General features: G+C 35.7%; 1 protein-coding gene across 3 annotated transcripts in view; it reads left to right on the plus strand.

Moving 5' to 3' along the window:
• Nucleotides 1-19594, plus strand: part of CNTN3 (contactin 3) — a 371507-nt gene that overhangs the window by 117840 nt on the left and 234073 nt on the right. For 2 of the 3 annotated variants that reach the window (XM_077128680.1, XM_077128682.1), the window contains one exon: nucleotides 9419-9545. In XM_077128680.1, the coding sequence (XP_076984795.1) occupies nucleotides 9419-9545 (127 nt within the window). Of the gene's footprint in view, nucleotides 1-460; nucleotides 495-9418; nucleotides 9546-19594 lie in introns of those variants that run through there. The other variant, XM_077128681.1, reaches the window with a different exon arrangement.

The following is a 19594-nucleotide window of genomic DNA, read 5'->3' on the forward strand; positions in this document are numbered from 1 at the left end:
CTTCCCTGTCTACCCCACTTCCCAGTAAAGAACTGCAAAGAGTTCTGGAAAGCTAATATGTTTGGCAATTTTAGTCTGTGTGGTGAAAGTCAGGTTCTCAGGGCAAAGGAGAGAGTAGTCAAAATAGCTGTTGAGTGGACAGCCAACGGTATCTGCCACGTCTAATTTTTCACTTGCTACACGTGTGGCATTTAAATACTTGTTAAAGAAATTAATTACTCTCAGATTGAATTCTTCCTCTTCCACTAACATGCAAAGAATGGAAATGGAATTTTATTTTGATCTTTCCTTGTTTCTGTGAAATTTTCTAGCTTTAAACCAAGAATGCCAAAAAGAATAACGTCATACTGCTGAAAAAAAAAGCTTCAGTTTTTCTTTTCCTTTAGAATAGTAGAACCTAGAATGCAGATCTCATCTCATTGACATCATATTATTTTCCTTTCTCTCATCTCAGGGTAAGGCTAAGAGTTCGTTCTGTTTGAATCACATACCTAGTAAGTACACTGAATATTCATTTCAAGACCCAACTTCTTTTAAATTCTGCCTTTAAAAATAATGCTATCCACACTAGGTCCATTTTATGTTTACCAACTGTTCCTGTCAAAAGGCATTGCTGTTTTGTTTCATGTAGATATAATGTAAATCAGCAAGGGGCAGTAGGATGTGCTTTCCTTTTTTCCCTAGGAATTTCAGAGATGGTATCATTTCCTTTTAGAATTTCATTTCTTTTAGCCAAAGTAATGGGACCATCTGGAATCCCTTGTCTGTTTCCTTTTGTCAGCCTTCATAAAAATTGCATAGAGTATGACCATTAGAATTGATTGGCCAACAGTTTGAGCTTTTACTTAGCGTTACCTTAGGAACTCATAAAGCTTGTACTTACATTCAAAGGCAGTTATTCCTAGTGGCCTGTGGGTGTTTAGGAGAAGAATAATAACACTTTAGCATTCAATTTTTGGACTTATTAGTCTGTTCTAAGATGTTATGTACCCTTTATTTTAGATTGTAAACTTAAAATGGAGCTTTGGAGCCAGGCTAACATAGCAAAAAAAAAAAAAAAAAGTTACTGTCACAGAAAGTTTAACATCAATCTAAATGTTGTATTGAGTCCATTTAGGTAGGCAAGAGGCTCCCTTATATTTTCAGCCGAGCTGCTTTTCCTGGTTATGGATAGCTGTGTGAATAATCCCGATTTGGTCATTTTGAAGATCAAAATGCACTTTCAGGAAAATGTTGGATAACTCTTTTTAGATTAGCAAAGATTGCATAATCTATATAAGTTTATATTGCTGGTATGTGTGATTAGAACATTATCCCCCAACATCTCGCATCACCTATTTTATTATGGTGGATCAAGAATGAACGGCCTTTGTCTCTTTTCTGAGTACAAAACATGGATGGATCTGTCATGTTTGATTATTATTTGTGCTTACATTTTAAGAGTCACTAGGGCCTCTGGAATGACCATTGATGATCTGCAAATCCTTAGGAAACTTAAATTTTAGAGATTCCGGGTATGAGCCTCACAAGCCATTAACTCCAGTGCCATCAGGAAATACTGCATTTGAAAAAGCAGGCTGATATTAATTTTAGCCTTTGATCACATTTTAGAACAACGCAATTTGATGGAAAGGGAAGCAAGAATCTAAGGACTGGGGTCTGTTCTCAGTTCTCTCACCAAGAAACTGTCTTACCATGATTAGGTTATTTAACCTCTTGGTGCATCATTTATCCTGGGGAAGCCAAAAAAAAAACCACATGTTTAGAACATAACCTCTGGAATTAGAATCTTAGCTTTATTGGTCACCCTCTGTTAAATAATAACTGCCTTATATAGAGTTAGTGTGAGAATTCCTTTGTTCATCTTTATCATTCATTCAGTGAATACTGGATATCTATCTGATTCTGAGAGCTGGGAATTCAACACAAATGAATAACAAATACGTATTATACAAACACATGCTCAGTGTTTATATAGTGAGAAAAAGTGAGGTAGTGAGACATGCTTTGGCATGGCCATAACTAATGGAAGTGAGGGGTGAGTAATAGCTTCAGATTGAGGGGAGGATTATGTTTAAGATGAGAAAATGATATTTATGCTTAATTCGGAATGACAAAAAGCACTCAGACCACAGTAATAACAAGTGCAAGGCTTCAGAAGTGATAGCAACCTCGACATGTCGAAAAGGTAGAAAGGATAATGTGACTGGACCTCAGTGAATAAAGGAGAGCTTGGTAGGAGGTGGAGTCAGAGGCAACCTGGAGATAAGGAAGTGTTCTAGTGTGCTACCTGCCAGAATGCGATATACAAGAAACAGAATGACTTTTAAAAGGAGGAATTTATTAAGTTGCAAGTTTACAATTCTAAGGTCATGAAAATGTCCCAAGTAAAGCAAGTCTATAAAAATGTTCGAATTAAGGCACCAACAAAAGGTTTCCTTCACGTAAGAAAGACCCATGATGTTCAGGGTTTCTCTCTCAACTGGAAAGGCACATGGCTAACATGGTCACATCTACTACCTTTCTCTCCAGGCTTCTTGTTTCATGAAGCTCCCCTGGGGGCATTTTCCTTTTTCATCTCCAGAGGTCACTAGCTGTGTGGGCTACGTGATTCTCATGGTTCTGTTGCTTGTCTTTCTGTAGCTTCCTCCAAAATATTTCCTCTTTTAAAGGATTCCAACAAACTAACGCAGACCCACCTGGAATGGGTGGAGCCACATCTTCCTCTCATCAAAGGTTATTACCCAGAATTGGGTGAGTCACATCTCCGTGGAGATAATCTAATCACGTTCCCAAATGACAGTGCTGACTAGGGATTAAAAGAAATGGCTGCCTCCACAAGCGGATCAGGATTAAAACATGGCTTTCCTAGAGTGCATAATCCTTTCAAATCAGCACAGAAATGGAGGAGTAGTAACACACCTGGTGCATGTCAACATTCATTAAATTGTAGTAAATTAGCTGTATGATTATTTCAGAGCAGTCTGAGAATCCTTCTAGTCATTTAACTGTTTCATCTAAAATTAATAACAGTCTCCGGAGAAGAAAAACAGTGACACTGGGATCTGTTTATTATTAAATGACAGTTCAATGGATATTTGAGATTTTGTTGTCAGAACTTGTAGGGAAGTTTTGTAAGCACCTTTCTTTGCCTTCTTTATTCAAATCATACCTTCTTATGTATATCAAATTTTCCTTCCCTTGGTTTCCCCTCTAATGTATTTGCTATTTTCAGCATAACATTGTATTGCTCTATTAGCAGTTTCAATATTTATGTGTATTAGAATTTGTGAAAAACATGATATACCATCCAGTTAGTGAATAAGATATATAATAATGTGAAGTAACCTGGAACCTATTAAACTAGAAAAAAATGCCATGAAAAAAACACTATTTTTGCAGCTAATCATAGTACACATCTGATGTATTTTCTAAGATAATAAAGTCAATAAATGAAACAGACTTGATTATTTTATTTTTATTTATTTTATGCAGTAAACTGGTCAAGGGGGGATTGTTGAAGAGATGCTAACATTCGTGCTTTTCCATAAGGACTGTTAGAAGTTATTTTAAAATCCATTTCTTCTGGAAGTTGTTTTTTTCCCCACAAAGGAAACTGAGGTTTTTTTCCATGTGGCATTTTCCCTTTTGGGATAAATGAAGTTCAGGAGGGAATAGGAGGATAAGCAAGCTATGTATTTTTTTTTTTTTATTAGAGATGTTGTAGGTTTACAGAAAAATCGTGTGTAAAATAGAGGGTTCACATAGACCAAGGTATTAATGGATTTTTGGGATCTCCCCAAATCCTGGGCACCCTGCTTCTCTGGACAGGGACAGAGCCTCTTGATGCTACGGGTGGGACCCTGAGATTCTAGATCCCTGGGCTCACTGGGTGGCTTTAGACCCCTTTGCTGGCCTGTGGAAAGAAAAAGTCTATTAATAATTTCTCACATTGGTGTGGTATAATTGTTAAAACTAATGAAAACAGAGTTTTATAATTCATGGATTAACGTAGGTCTTGTGAAGTTCTTGGTATTTTTTTAAAAAAAATATTTTTATTCTAGTAAGAGATATACAACCTTGCATTTTCCCCTTTAACCACATTTAAATATATACTTTTGTGGTGTTAACTGTATTCACAATTTTGACATTACCATCGACACCAAGCATCACCATTATTTTCCATTACCTGAAATAGAAACACTGTACTTTTTAAACCTTGACTCCTTATTCCCTACCCCCTTCCATCCTCTCATAGCCTATATTTTTTTTTTTTTTTTTTTATTTTTTTATTTTTTTTGAGAGAGGGATGAAGGGAAGGAAAGACAGAGAGAAGGAAGGAAGGATGGAAGGAAGGAAGGGAGGAAGAAAGGGAAACATCTTTAAACATTTTCTTGTTTTATTGTATTTTGTTTGTTTGTTTGTTTTTTACATGGGCTGGGGCCGGGAATCGAACCGAGGTCCTCCGGCATGGCAGGCAAGCACTTTGCCCGCTGAGCCACCGCGGCCCGCCCTCATAGCCTATATTCTTGACCTGACTCTATGAGTTTGCTTATTCTATATAATTTCATATCAGTGAGATCATGCAGTATTTGTCCTTTTGTGTCTGGCTTATTCCACTCAACACAATATCTTTAAGGTCCATCCATGTTGTTGAATGTATGAGAGCTTCATTCCTTTGTACAACTGAAGAATATTCCATTGTATGTATATACCAATTTTGTTTAGCCCTTCTGTTGGTTGTTGAGCTTTAGGGTTGCTTTCATCTATGAACCATTGTTAATAATGCCATTATGACCAGAGGTGTGCAAATGTCTGTTCAAGTCCCTTTCAGTTCTTTTGGCTACATGACTAGAAGTGCAATTGTGGGATAATATGGTAATTTCTATATTTAGCTTTCTGAGGAACCACTACAATGCCTTCCCCAGCAAGGGCACTATTTTACATTGCCCCCAGAGTGAATGAGTGTTTCTGTTTCTCCACATCCTCTCCAATCCTTATAATTCTCTGTTTTTTTTTTTAATAGTATCCATGCTTCTGGATGTGAAATGGTATCTCATTTTGGTTTTGACTTGCATCTCCCTTATGGCTAATGATGTTGAGCATCTTTTCATTTGCTTTTTGACCATTTGTATGTCTTCTCTGGGGAAATGTCTACCCAAGTTTTTGCCTATTTATTAAATTGGGTTGTATTTTGGTTTCCTAAAGCTGCCAGAATGCAATATACCAAAAATGGGTTGGCTTTCACAATGGGTATTTATTAACTTATGACTTACAATTCTTAGGCCATGAAAATGTCCAAGTTAAGGCATCCATTGATACCTGGCCGCTGAAGAAAGCCTGATGGCATCTGGGACACCTCTGTCATATGGGAAGGCACAAGGCTGGCATTTGCTGGTCCTTCACTCCTGGGTTCCATTGCTTTCAGCTTTTGAGCCCAGCGGCATTCTCTCTGAGCATTTGTATGTCCTGTTTTAGCATATCTGGGACCTTTCTCTCTCTGTGAGCTCTCTCTGTGAGCTCTCTCCTGGATTTTTCTCTCTTTTGTCCTCTCATAAAGGACTGTAGTAAAGGATTAAGACCCATCTTGAATTGGGTAGGTCACATCTCAATTGAATCAGCCTAATCAAAGGTCCTGCCCACAATAAGCCTGCACAAGAATGGATTAAAAGAGCGTAACCTTGTCTGGAGTACATAACAGTGTCCAACAAGTACAGTTTGCTTGGATTTTTTGTTGCATTGGAGATTTCTCTCTATATTCTGTTCTCTTTATATTCTGTTTGGAAACCACATATCCAAATATTTTCTTCCATTGTGTAGGGTATCATTTCACTTTCATGATAAAGTCCTTTGATGCTCAGAAGTTTTTAACTGTGATAAGGTTTTATCTAATTTTTCCTTTGCTTCTTGTACCTTGGGTATAAAGTACAAGCAACTGTCACCTAACAAAATGTCCTGAAGAAATGCCCTACACTTTCTTCTAGGAGTTTTGTAGTTATGGCTCTTATATTTAGGTCTTTGATAAATTTTGCATCAGTATTTGCATGTCGAATGAGTTAGGTGTCCACTTTCATTCTTTTGCAAATGAAGATCCATGTGTCCTAGCAACATTTGTTGAAAAGACTATTCTTTCTTAGTTGTATGGTCTTTGCTCCCTGTCAAAAATCAGTTAGCCATAAATGTGAGGGTTGATTTCTGAACTCTCATTTTGATTCTGTTGGTCTGTGTGCCAATCTTTGTGTCAGTACTGTGTTGCTTTGATTGCTGTGGCTTTGTAATAAGTTTTTAAATCAAGAAGTGTGAATTCTCCAATTTTTTTCAGGATGGCTTTGGATATTTGCGCAGTCATGCTTCCATATCAATTTCATGATTGGCTTTTCAATTGCTGCAAAGAAGGCTGCTGGGATTTTGATTGGGATCACATTGAATCTGAAAATTGCTTAGTGTGTAATTGGTATCTTAACAATATTTAGCCTTCCATTCCATGAACATGGGGTGCTTTTCCATTTATTTAGGTCTTCTTTTAGAATGTGTTATAGTTTTCTGCATATGAGTCCTTTACATCTTGGTTAGATTTATTCCTAGATAAACCTTGATCACTCTGTGACAGGGTTTATTTTTCTTCAGGTTTAGCATGCTTGGTGTTCTTTGGGATTTGTCGATGTGCATATTCACATCTTTTGCTAAGTTTGGAAAGTTTTCTATCATTATTTATTTGAATATTGATTCTGCCCCTTTTTTACTCTCTTCTCCTTCTGAGACTTCCCTTTTGTGTATATTAGTATGTTTTATGGTGTCCCAGCTGTGTCTTAGGCTGTTATCACTTTTTATAATTATTTTTTCTTTCTGCTGTTCAGCCTGACTCATTTTAAGTGTTTTGTCTTCAAGTACACCAATTGTTTCTTCTGCCAGCTTCACTCTGCACTTAAAATCCTCCTGGGAATTACTCATTTCAGTTATTGTGGTCTTCAGCTCCAGTAGCTGTTTGTAATTTCTCTCTCTTTATTGAGATTCTCATATTGTTCATTCATTGTTTTCTTGATATCCTTTAGTTTTTTTCTCTATGTTCTCCTTCATATCCTTGGGCATAATGAAGATCATATTTTTATGTCTTTGTCCTTTATATCCACAGCATGGTTGTTTTCATTTATGTTTCTTGGATCTTTATTTTCTTCCTTTGGATGGACCATCGTTTCCTATTTCCTTGTAACCTTTTGTTGCATACTGTACATTTTAATATTTAAAAATGTTAGCTCTGGGATTTATTCCCTGAGATGTCTGTTTCTTGAATTTGTAACTAGCTCGTTATATGACAGAGATTTTCTTGAGTGTCATGAGCTAACAAAACAGTGCAAACCTAAGCAAAAACACCTTGCACTGTCTTTGCAGATTGCCTTTGCCTTGGCTGGTGCTCTCCTTCATAGTTCAGGTCTCTCAACAGGAGTTTTAATTAACCCAAGTCAAATGCAAAGCAGAGGATCCTACCTGTTTTTTCTGGGCCTGTTTCTTATCCTAGGCTTGTGTTTGCTAGTGGCTTAGAAGTTCCCTTGTTTAAAAGAGTCTGAATGCCCTCTGTACTTCCCAGGAAACAGACCTTCCTCTACTGGGTATTCCACTGCGAGCTTCAAGTTGGGAAGCCTTGGTCCCAGGCCATCTCCTTCAGTTGTTTTTTATATTGCTTTCCTTGTCTCAAGTTGCTTTTATCTGGAGGGCACTTTCCCATGTTAGTCTTTCCTAGCTAGAATAAGTCCAAGGACCCCGCAAAGACAGTGCAGACTGGTTTCAAACTTCTTTGGGGAGGTTTGAGTGAGAGGACAAAAAGAATGCCAGGAATTCCTCCCAGGATTCCCCAAAGTTATGATTTTTGCCTTGGCTCTTGCCCAGCAATCACAGTCCTTCAGCTGTCCTCCATAGCTCTGAGGTAGCCTCCTGTCTTTAAGTCTTCTCCACTGTCTTTGTCCTGGGTCACTTTGAACAGTGGTCACCCTCACAGCCATCCCCCAGCAACCCAAAGTAGCTAATAAAAAGCAGTGATCAGCATTTGGCCTGGACCCTTCCCAGATCATGGGGAAGTGAATTTACATCCCACCCTGGTACCAGCAAGCTTGGCTGGCACCAGACTCCATTGAGTCCTGCTGCAGGTTGTTGCTGGGAGATGGAAACCTCAATGGCGAGAGCAATTTACTAATATTTACTGTAACTTACCAGCTTGTTCCTCCTACTTCTCCTTGAATGCAGTTCAGTGTTCTGCTGCACTCCATAGTTTGGAAAGAGTTGATTCAGATAGTTCCTGCTTGTTTAATAATTGTTATGATATAGGGAATGATTCCTGGAGCTTCCTACTCCACTGTCTTTACAGTTTCCGTCGGACACTCTCCTAAAGTCTGTATTTGATCCCTGGAGTGAAATAGTTGAAAGTGAAGATTATACATCTTGAAATGCTGGATTATCTTGCATGCATCACCTAGCTGCAGTTAGGTTCCCTGTTCTCTTCTGGATATAGGGAATAATTACGATACTGACCTGTAGAATGCAGTGAAGATTAAAATATTAAGTGTTATTTTCATTGTTACATTGTCATTATTATTTTCATTGTTGCATATCATTTTATTAGTGTAAGTATTGTTATGGTAGTTTTACTAATATTATTACTATTTGAAGTGTCCACAGTCTAAATCCAGAGTTTCCGAGCCTTTTTTCTTTTTTTTACTGCTTTTTATCTCTTTAAGCTTATCCTATTCATGAACTCCTTGAAATAGTTATATAACTGCAGTAGCATAAATATTTGGTAATGGCATTATCTTGTTCATTCTTAAACTCATAAATAAAAGAGAGATTTTAGTATAAGTAGAAATTGTTCTCAGTGGATGTTCAAGTTCTATGAACTGAAATAGAAATGCTTTTGAAAAGCATTTGCTAGCTCACTGTTGCATATTTTTCTTTGAGAGTAATAAAAGAAAATCCCACCAAATATTAATTTTAGTTTAAAATTGCAAAATAACAATATCAACTTTCACATTTGCATGCCTGGCAGATTTTATGAGAAAAATCATACTCAGGTATTCAATTGTTTTGAATTCAGCATTAATTTTCCATAGAGACTTATTACAGAAAATAAAAATTTTACTGCCAATAAGAGTTTAGGTAAAGTTTATTATGAAGAAAAGTTATAATTACAGCCTTATTTAAACATTTAAGATATCTTATCAATATTGCATTTCTTAGAAGCACTACTAGGCATTAAGAGTGGTTTAACTGATGCTCGTAACAAAGCAGTGCTTAAGGATATTGCTGTTTTGTTTCGTTTTGTTTTTTAAGAGCAAAAACTGGTTGGTTGTTTTTCTTATTCAATTCTGGAATGAACATTTGACAATATCTTTGACTTATTATAGTTTTTGGTTCTCTCCCACCTATATAGGTGAGCTTCTCTTACAAGGTCCGATATTTATCAAAGAACCCAGCAACAACATTTTCCCTGTTGATTCAGAGGACAAAACAGTAACTTTAAATTGTGAAGCAAGAGGCAACCCTTCACCTCATTACAGGTACAGTGGAAAATTTGGGAATTCAAATAAAAAAAAAAATCAATGTTGCAGTTGTGGTTTTTGGGGGGTGCCATTTATATGGTTGGGGATGCCATATATATATGTCATCAGTATTAAATAATGCATGACCTGTAGTGTGAGTAGACCATGCTAACCAGATCTGAAATAAACGGTTGGATGCACACTGTATATATTTGTCTGATTTTCCACTTAATACAATTTCTTGACTAAAGAAAAACATGGTAGAATTTCTTAAATATGCAATGTCTTTTCATTGACTCGTACTATGATTTGATGAGTAAATTTGATTTACATGTAGTGATTAGAACACATCCATTGTAGGGTGAGACTAAATGTGTTCTAAAGAAATGCAGAGATCAAAACTTAAAGAAAAAAAACAGTTCTTTTTCCTCTATCTTTTTACTGAGTATGTGTTTTAGAGGTTCTTTAAGTATGAAAAAATAGAATATAATCTTACTAAAATGACTTTAATTATTCTTGGAGAGAAAAACATATTTGCTTTATTAGATTTTTTTCATAAAATTTGTATTTTTTTATTTATATGCATTATAACTTTTCACTGACAACCTTCAAACATCACAGAAAGGTATAAAGGAAAAGGAAAAAAAAATATCTGAACTCTCACCAACTAGAGACAGCATTTTGGGGATGCTGTGGATTATTTAGATGGGATAGGTATTTATTTACTTTATTAAATAATAAGAGAGCAACAATTTTTAGTCTTAGGGGAGTTTAGGGGGCCCACTTTAATGAAGAAATGAATTACTTATAAATAGAATATGCTGCTTTCATATAATTGTCTCTGATAAAGTGTCCCAGGCACCTTGAGAGCAACATGCTGTTTCAAATACTCTAGGGCTGACCTCAGAAACTTTGTTTACGGTGTTATTTTTCTCAGCAAACCTTTTTTAAAACCTGCAGAACAAGCAAACTTCAGCCTATATTAATATAATTCTAAATGTTTCAAGACTTTAATTTAGGTTGTATTGAACTTCTATTGTTCTCTTAATGTATATAAATAATGGAAATCAGCAGTCATTGTTAAATTGGGTCAAGATTTGGTTAGAACGTAGATCTTTGCATTTTGCTTTGGAAGTAATCAAGGACAGTCTTTTAAAACAATGTTTTAGAAAAAAATTATGGTGTATTCACTATATACTTTCATAAAAATAAACATCATATTTTCAGATGACTTAGTCGGAATTGGCGAGGGTGATAAACGTTTCTCTCTGTCTCTTCCTCTCTCTGTAAAAATTAGAAAAGAATGGATGATTCAGAAACCAAGGGACTGTATTTTATGAGCCTGTACAATTAATCAGTTATAAGCACACACATAACGTCTGGAAATGTCTTCTTTTTTTGGGGGGTAGGGGTGGGATGGGGGGTGGGGCAGTCTACAGATCAATTTAACAAGATATTATCCAGGAATTATTTCTTTCCAATATTTTTGTAGTGCATTCTAATGCGTGTTAAGTGCATTTGTTTGTTTCTTCCAGAAATGAAAGATCACCCTTATAAACATGGCTGTAAATATGATGAAGAATCCATGTGAATGACTCATGTGTGGGCTGTTTTACTATTGTCAGTAGAATTGTATTTCTTGGCATTTATCCTAATAAATAATATGGTGACAAATGTGTGCAGTTGAAAATTGTGACGATTTATGATTTAGGTTCTTACAGAAATAAATTTTAACTGAATACAATAATTATGTGTTTAAAGTTTTATCAAATAGCCAGAAGTCTTGAGCTTAGGAACCCAGAAATAGCTTTTCATTGTAATATGTTCTTTGAGTAGCAGGTATTTATTATAAAGTCATAGCGAATGTGTGTAAACATACTGCTAAACATGTAAAAAGTGCTGATGAAGAAGTTTTGCCTGCAGAGTGATTATTTTTGTTATATGTCTCTTGAATGTCATCCTAGCATTTCTGTCTTGCAATTTAAACATAATGTGCAACTGAGACAATGATATGTCTCAGATGATTTAAAGTGAGTTATCATTTCTAAGTCTGATAAGAGAAGAAATTTAGCATAGTAGGTGTAGTTTATTTTATTTTATAATGCTTGGTTTGTACTCAGATAGAGCAGATACTTTTATTCCAGCTCTAAAGATTTTCTAAAGTTAAGACATCTAAAAAATATAAAATTCCGCTTAGAGTAATGGTTTATATTCACTAGGAATTGAAAGCTTGAAAAAGCACAAAGGAACCTCTTTCCATTGTAAGAAATATTAAGCCTTTCTCTAACGAGCAGCAGCTCCCTGTTACACATGTTATCTGTGTAAGAAAGATATTAGACTGATGGAGTAAATGAAATATAGAAAAATATGGATTTTAATTATATTTTATATATTTAGACTTCTTCAGTTTGGCTTGATTTTTATTCTAGTCTATTAGGTAATATACCACATGATTCTTTAAACGGGCCAGAAGAAAATGTTTCCTTATTCTTACTTTTTCCTATCCTTCAGAAATTAGAGATAGATAATATAAATACGTAATAACATTGAGGACATGAAAATGAAGAATATGGGATTTTTTAGCATAAAGAAAAAACAGTATATTTTTATATGCCTCTATAAATAAAAGCACATATATCTATCTGGATAGCCAAAGAGGAAAATTGGAAAACTAGGGTGATATATGAAACCTTACAAGTTAAAGGCAGCCCAAACATGTGTCTTTTCATAGATTTATCCCAAAGTTAAGAATATTATGAAGGAATGTCCTTTGGGAACCCAGAGCCTGTCTGGTAGACTGAGGTAAACTTCTCTGTCGAGAGATTTTTGTCTTTGTTATTATCTCATTAGGTAAAAAGAACAATTAATTGGCCATGTTAGAAATCTGAGAGATCAGAAATTCTCAAGAGAAATGACTTGTCTTAGGGTTTAATTGAGAATTTTGTTTTTCCTTTCACATTTTCCTGCCTGAGCCCCAAAGCCCATATATAAAGGTTAATTAGTATTCAGTCTGATCTTAATTGCTGATGGTACTGAAAGAGGTTACCCTGAGAAAGAATTAATACTTTTTTTAAATGGGAAGGATTTTCTCCTACTTTTCATGGGGTTACAAATACTTGGTTTTACTAAGTTGAAAGATCCCCAATCACGTCCATTTTAATGCTATTTTTCATTCAAGGCACCATCACACATTTGTGCCAGACTGGGGTAAATTATGCAAATGCTAACAGGGCCATCCAAGTAGGCCAATAACATAATTTAGAGCCTAATGAATATGCAAAGCATGATTTAAGAACATCTAGGCACACTGAGTAGTGATTGGGGACTCTCAGACTTTCACCCAAATGCACATTGAATGGACGTAACTGCTGCTCAACACGGGCCGGTAGTTACCACCCAGGAATCCTGGTCCCCTATCGCAAAAGCTTTTCAAGAGAAGTTTCAGATTCAGGTATCTTTCTTTGAAGAATCTCTCTACTTTTAATTCTTGACTGTCTTTCTTTCTAGCTACAATGAAGTTCAAAGAAAATAATTCTTAAGACTTAGTGTGGCCCATGAAGGCTTTGTGTTTTCAACTTAGATTAGCTCAAGGCTCTAAAGCTCCACTTTCCAATATGGTGATCAGTAGCCATAATTCAGTTAAGTACAATTAAATTAAAATTCTGTTTCTTAGTTGCATTAGGCACATTTCATTTACTTGGTAGCCCCCTGTGTCTATTGACTATCACACTAGATTGTGCCGATAAACGTTTTCCATCCTTGGGCAAAGTTCGATTAAACAACACAGCTCTAGACCCTTGGAGTCACACTTCTTTCCTATGAAAGTTCTTCCATCTTTTCTCTTACTCTCAAGCAATCAGAAAACCATTCATTTCAAGTGCTATTAAAAAAAAACAAGCAAGTGATTTTGATAAAATACAGCATGAAGAATCTTGGATATATAGGTTTCAAGTTTAAAGGCTAAATATTATTCCAAAGGGCAGTTTTTCCTGGCCCTAGTTTCCCTCGCTTAAGTATGGTTCTCTATAATGTACTCATGTACTACATATATCAAATTTACTGAAATTCAACTAAAAGCATTCAGTATAAGAAAACAAAGGAAAATAAAATAATAGTCTCCTTTCGCACACCGTTTATTTAAGCACTGAACAGATGAAAGGGAACTCTGAGTTTCTTTCTTGTCTACTTGGTTTCTGGATGGTTTCTGATCTCATAGTAATAAATGTTTGAATTTAGTATTATACATAGTATGGTATATAGTACTATATAGGCCTATATATATGAATAAATTCTATATATGCATTGTATATGTTCTATGTATAGAAGATATAATATATAGCATTTGTACAATATATAATATACAATGTTAATATACTTTTCATTCTATATAATCATATATAATAGTATGTGATATTTAATTTTAATTTTGATTATATACTACTTGTACTGTACATTTATCTTATTCCTATATAAGAAATTATGTTACTGTTAATTACTTTTTTGCCCCAAGGCAAAGAAGAGCTCTTGTTCCTCTAAATTATCTTGGCTTTTAAGGAAATATACTCCTTTTTGCTAGATTTTCTAGGCCCAATTCCCTGTGTTTATTCTCAGGCTTGACCGCTTTTAGCACCCTGACTTCTCCAGCTGGTGAGCTGTAGTCCCCATGCTCACAATCAGCCACTAAGCACAATGAAGTGTTCACATGGTTGGAATGATTGCAAAATATGAACATAAAGATTTCTCCAGTGCTTGAGGCAAGCCGAAGTAGAAGACATCTCTTACCAGGCATTTTACACTTCAATGCACTACCATCTTTCGCAGGAGGCCTTTGCTGGGTCCCATGCTCCATGGCAGCCCATCGCATCTTCCACTCTCAAGGCGGCCACCTTAGGGTCTTGTCCCTGGTTGACTGCTGTGGATAGAGAGGGATGGGGAGGCCTTCTTCCCCTAGGAACAGGGTGGGGCATGGCCAAGCACTAGTCACAGCTTTTGATTGGTGAATTTGGATTAGTAGAACCCGCAATTAGTAGAACCCAGCTCTGAGTTGTGGTTTCAGTCCACCCTGGACAGGTAGGGCTTTGGCCATTGTTTCAACCCTGCCCCAGATAGGGACTAGGGAGTAGACGTTTAAAAACTCAGGGATTCCCTAGGGGTGTGGGAACAGTTTGATAAAGGCCGCATCTGCTGCGCAGACCAAGAAAATGCCCCCGTCACTGGTCAAAACGGCTTTTCACATCTTTCTAATCCTCTCCCTGGGGCTCTTCAGAGCAGTTCTGCACCCTTCTCATGGATCCCTGTTCCTGTTTTGGCTGGGAAATTCTAACTTGGGAAAGTCCTCTCTGGATGACACTCCTCCCAGTGTCTGCCCTTCAGACAAAAACAGCTAGAGTTGGTGAATGGAGTGTTAAAAAAAAAATCTGTAGAAGCAAAACAAAAACATAACTGATTGATATTCCTGGAGAAGGAACAGAGGAAAGGAAGATTTCTCCTGGGTGAAATAAATGCTCAGAGAGTGCAATCTTAAAAATTCTACCACATATCCAAGGCAAGAATCACATGAAGAGCTGAAAAAATCTGATCAGTTAAACAAGGGCTGTTCTAAGAATCTAGAACAAACCAAACTAAATTTCAAAGAAGAAACTTAACACAAAGTTGATCAATAATAAAACCCTAGGCAAGAGAGAGAAACTGACATTCAGAGTAAATTCATCCATATAACCAGATACCTAGGCATCAGCAAAAAGTTATGAGCCATACTAAGAAACAGGAATTTATGTCTCAAAGGAACAAATTAAAACTTCACAGGAGACATAGAGTTTGGAACAACTAATCAAAAATATTCAAACAAATCTTCTAAATTAATTCAAGGAGATGAAAGAAAATATGGCTACAGAGATAAATGAGATAGAGAGGACATGTGTGAGCAAAAGAAGAAATTGAAAGTTTGAAAAGAAACATAACAAAGTATGGGAATGAAAGCCACAATAGAAGAGATTAAAAATATACCAAAGGCATACAATGTTTAGATTTGAACAGGCAGAAGAAATAAAGAACCGGAAAATAGGGACATCAAAATCTTACAGACAGAAGAACAGATGGAAAAAACAATAGTAAGTATTGAGCAGGGTCTTAGGGAGTTGACTGAGAACATGAAGTGCACAAATATATGTATCATGAGTGTCTCAGAAGGTGAGAGAAGGGAAAAGGGGCAGAAAGCATATTTGAGGAAATAATGGCTGATATTTCCCAACTCTTAGACAAAAATACACATGTTCAAGAAGCACAAAAGGCTCCAAACACAATCAGTCCTAGTAGAACTACTCCTAGACACATAAATTAATCAGAATGTCAAATGCTAAAGATAAAAAGAGTATCCTGAAAGCAGTAAGAGAAAAGTGATTCATCACATACAAGGGAACCACAATAAGACTGTTCCAAATTCTCATCAGAAACCATGAAGGCAAGAAGGCAGTGGTATGATATATTTAATGAACTAAAGGAGAAAAACTGCCAGCCAAGGATATTTTATCCAGCAAAACTGGCTTTCAAAAATGAAGAGAAGTTTAATAATTCACAGATAAACAGAGAACTCATCAACAAGAGACCTGCCCTCTAAAAGGAATTCTGCAAGCCAAAAGGAAAAAGCAGGAGAGGCTTGGATTAGATTATAGAAATGAGGATTATCAGTAAGGGTAGATGAAAGAATAAAAAGAGAGTAAAATAAGATATGACAGAAAAACCAAAGGATAAAATGATTGAAGTAGATACTATCTTTACAGTAAGAACATTGAATGTTAACAGATTAAACTCCTCAATCAAAAGACATAGATTAGCATAACGGATAAGAAAATATGATTAAACTATATTCTGTCTTCAAGAGATTCTCCTTAGATACAAAACACAGACACAAATAAGTTGATAGTGAAAGGTTGTACAAAGTTATTCCACACAATTTAGGATTAGAGGCTCAAATTATACTGATAATAAGTTAGAAATAGGCAAAGGCAGTGCTGAAAGTAGCCTTGAATATCTACATTAATAAAGAAGAGCTAAAATCAAAGACCTAACTGCCAACCTAGAGATACTAGAAAAAGAACAGCAAACTAATCCTAAAGGAAAGAGAAATCAATAAATATCAAAGATTGGAACAGAAATAAATGAAATTAAGAATAAAAAAAACACTAGAGAAGATTCAGAAAACTAAAAGTTGGTTCTTTGAGAAGATCAATAAAATTGACGAACCATCAGGTAGACTGTCAAAGAAAAAAAAGAAGATGCAGACAAATAAAATCAGAAATGAGAGAGGGGACATCACTATGGATCCCACAGAAATAAAAAGGATTGTAAGAGGATAGTATGAACAACTATATGCCAACAAACAACTTAGATGCAGTGGACCAAATTGCTAGAAACACATTAACAACCTTCACTGACTCTAGGAAAAAACAGAAGACCTCAACAAGCCAATTACAAGCAAAAAGATTGAATCAGTCCTCAAAAGCCTCTCAGCAACAAAAATAATCCAGAGCCAGATGACTTCACAGGTAATTCTAGTAGACATTCCACTTATAATTAATTCCAATCCTGCTCAAACTCTATTGAAGGAAGGAAATGCTACCTAAGTCATTCTATGACGCCAACATCACCCTAATACCAAAGCCAGGCAAAGATACTACAAGAAAAGAAAATTACTGACCAGTTTCTCTAATGAACATAGATGTAAAAATCCTCAATAATATACTTGCACATAGAATCCAACAGCATATTAAAAAATTATACCCCATGACCATGTGGGTTTTCTCCAGGTATACATGTATTAACACAGGAGAATCAATTAATGTAAAACATCATGTTAAAAAGTCAAAATGGTAAAACCACATGATCATCTCCATAGACTCAGAATAAAGCAATTAAGAAAATCCAGCATCCTTTCTTGATAACACACCTTGCTTGAAAGATAAGAATAGAAGAAAACTTCCTCAATATGATAAACTGTAAATATGAAAAATCCATAGCTAACATTGTAATCTCTGGTGAAAGACTGAAAGCTTTCCCAATGGGCAAAGGACTCCAGTGGGACCTGGACTTTTAAGAGCGCTTTATGTATGAAAAATAAAAGAAGAAATATGGTTGCCCTGGTAGACTTTAGCTCTCTGGAAGTTGGAGATGATATATTCTTCATCCTTATGTTCAAAATGCCTAGCAAAGAGTGAATGTGCAGTTGGGGGCATAATAAAAGGGGATGGAACTAACAGGATGGAAAATAAACAAGGGGAATTGGGAATTAGATCATTTTTCAGGAGTTAAGAATATCATGAAGGCTCACAGAGGCAGAAGTGGTCAATATTTTTTATTCTCTATGACATATTGATCCTCTTTTTGCTTCATATTAAGACAGACTTTCCTTTAAGTGACAAAGACAGCTTCCTGCAACTCCAGGCTTACCTAAATCCCACCTACCCCATAATAACAAGTGGATTAAATAAGGCGTCTTTACCATTAGTGCCATCAAAAGCTTTGGAATGCTGTCAGAGAAATGTGAAATAAAAATGTGGCTAATAGTAGTAGTAATCAGTACTCAATAGAAATGTAAAGGTTAAACATTAAAGCCTCTGGAAAGGTGGTATTGTAACACATCTTTTCACCTTTTTATTGTCTGTTGTTTTTCTTTGTCTTTGGGCTGAGTGGGTGGGATATATATATATATGTACTGGCCAAATACAAAAAGTCAGATGGGCCACATTCAATGTAACAATGTAACAATTTTGCATTGTTAACAAATCACTAAGGCCTGCGAAATGGATCTGATTGGCCAGGCCCCATTCCTGTGAGAAGTGATCTCTTCTAAGGCAAATAAGGGAGCTGTTACCAGAAGAAGCTAAAATGGATACAGTGAAGACAGAAATAATAAACATCTTCTGTAACTCTCCTCCGAATAATTTTACCACCATCATCTATCAGTTTAAAATAGGATATAACTGTGTAAACTGAACAGTTGTTCTTAATCCCAGTGTAGCTCTAATTTGTTTTTTCCTTTAAGATTTTTATATATATTTAAAATTTATCAGTAAGTGAGAAATGGGGGACTTTGTAATGAAACACATTTTAAGAAGTCAATTTTTAAAAACACATCATCACAATTTAACTCATTTATTTCTTCCGCAATTAATGCCGAAGTCTAACTAGTTATTTTTGGATGAAGTATTGAATATGCAAATTCAGGCATTCATTCTTTCAAGGGCTGCAATTATTCTCATCACTTCAGTAAACATATTAACAAACATTGCATTTGAACACAAATGCATTTGCTTATTAACTTGAAAGCGCATCTAAAACCACAAATTGCTTCTCTGATTGAATTCCTAATTTTCCTGTCAAACCTTAAATAAAGTATTGCCTGTTGATTTAACAAGCATTTAGTGTGGGCACATTTCCCAAAATCAACTTCAGCCCCCTAAGGATCCTAGTAAATTATTTTATTCTTTTTGTTTTATGTTTATATCTAACATGTGATATGTCTTCTTCTCCAGAGCATTGTGTGTACTTGCATTCTCCCGACTAGATTTTGTGTGATAGTATAGATGTGCTGAAGGATAGTGATGTTGTACAGTCCACAGTGAGATGCTTTCTGTCCTGGGATTTGTTTTGAAACCACCTGAAGTCATCCAATTTATTTTCGGTTTTGTTGGTTTCAATTTTGAGGGGTGATATTCTCTAACATTGTCATCAAATTAAGGGGGGAACAGCCAATTTAGGATTAGAAGCTCAAATTATACTGATAATAAAATATATCTATGTTTATATTCATTATTAGTTCAGTTTTATTAAAAGGTTGCTATATCTGATGATAGCTAGAATGGTAAATAATAAGTAGTAAGGTAAATGACAATTGTGACTCATTCATTCTCCATCTCTGTGATGTTTATTGACAATATGAATGACCACAGTTGGTAAGACTATATGAAATTAATTACGGCTGGGGTAGAGGCTAGAATGAGATAATTCTGTTCAGAAAACTTCTGTGAAAACCTATCAGTTGCCAAGCGTGATGCTGGATGGTGCAAATT

This window comes from Tamandua tetradactyla, chromosome 15 (genome assembly GCF_023851605.1).
Source record: "Tamandua tetradactyla isolate mTamTet1 chromosome 15, mTamTet1.pri, whole genome shotgun sequence".
Lineage (NCBI taxonomy): Eukaryota > Metazoa > Chordata > Mammalia > Pilosa > Myrmecophagidae > Tamandua > Tamandua tetradactyla.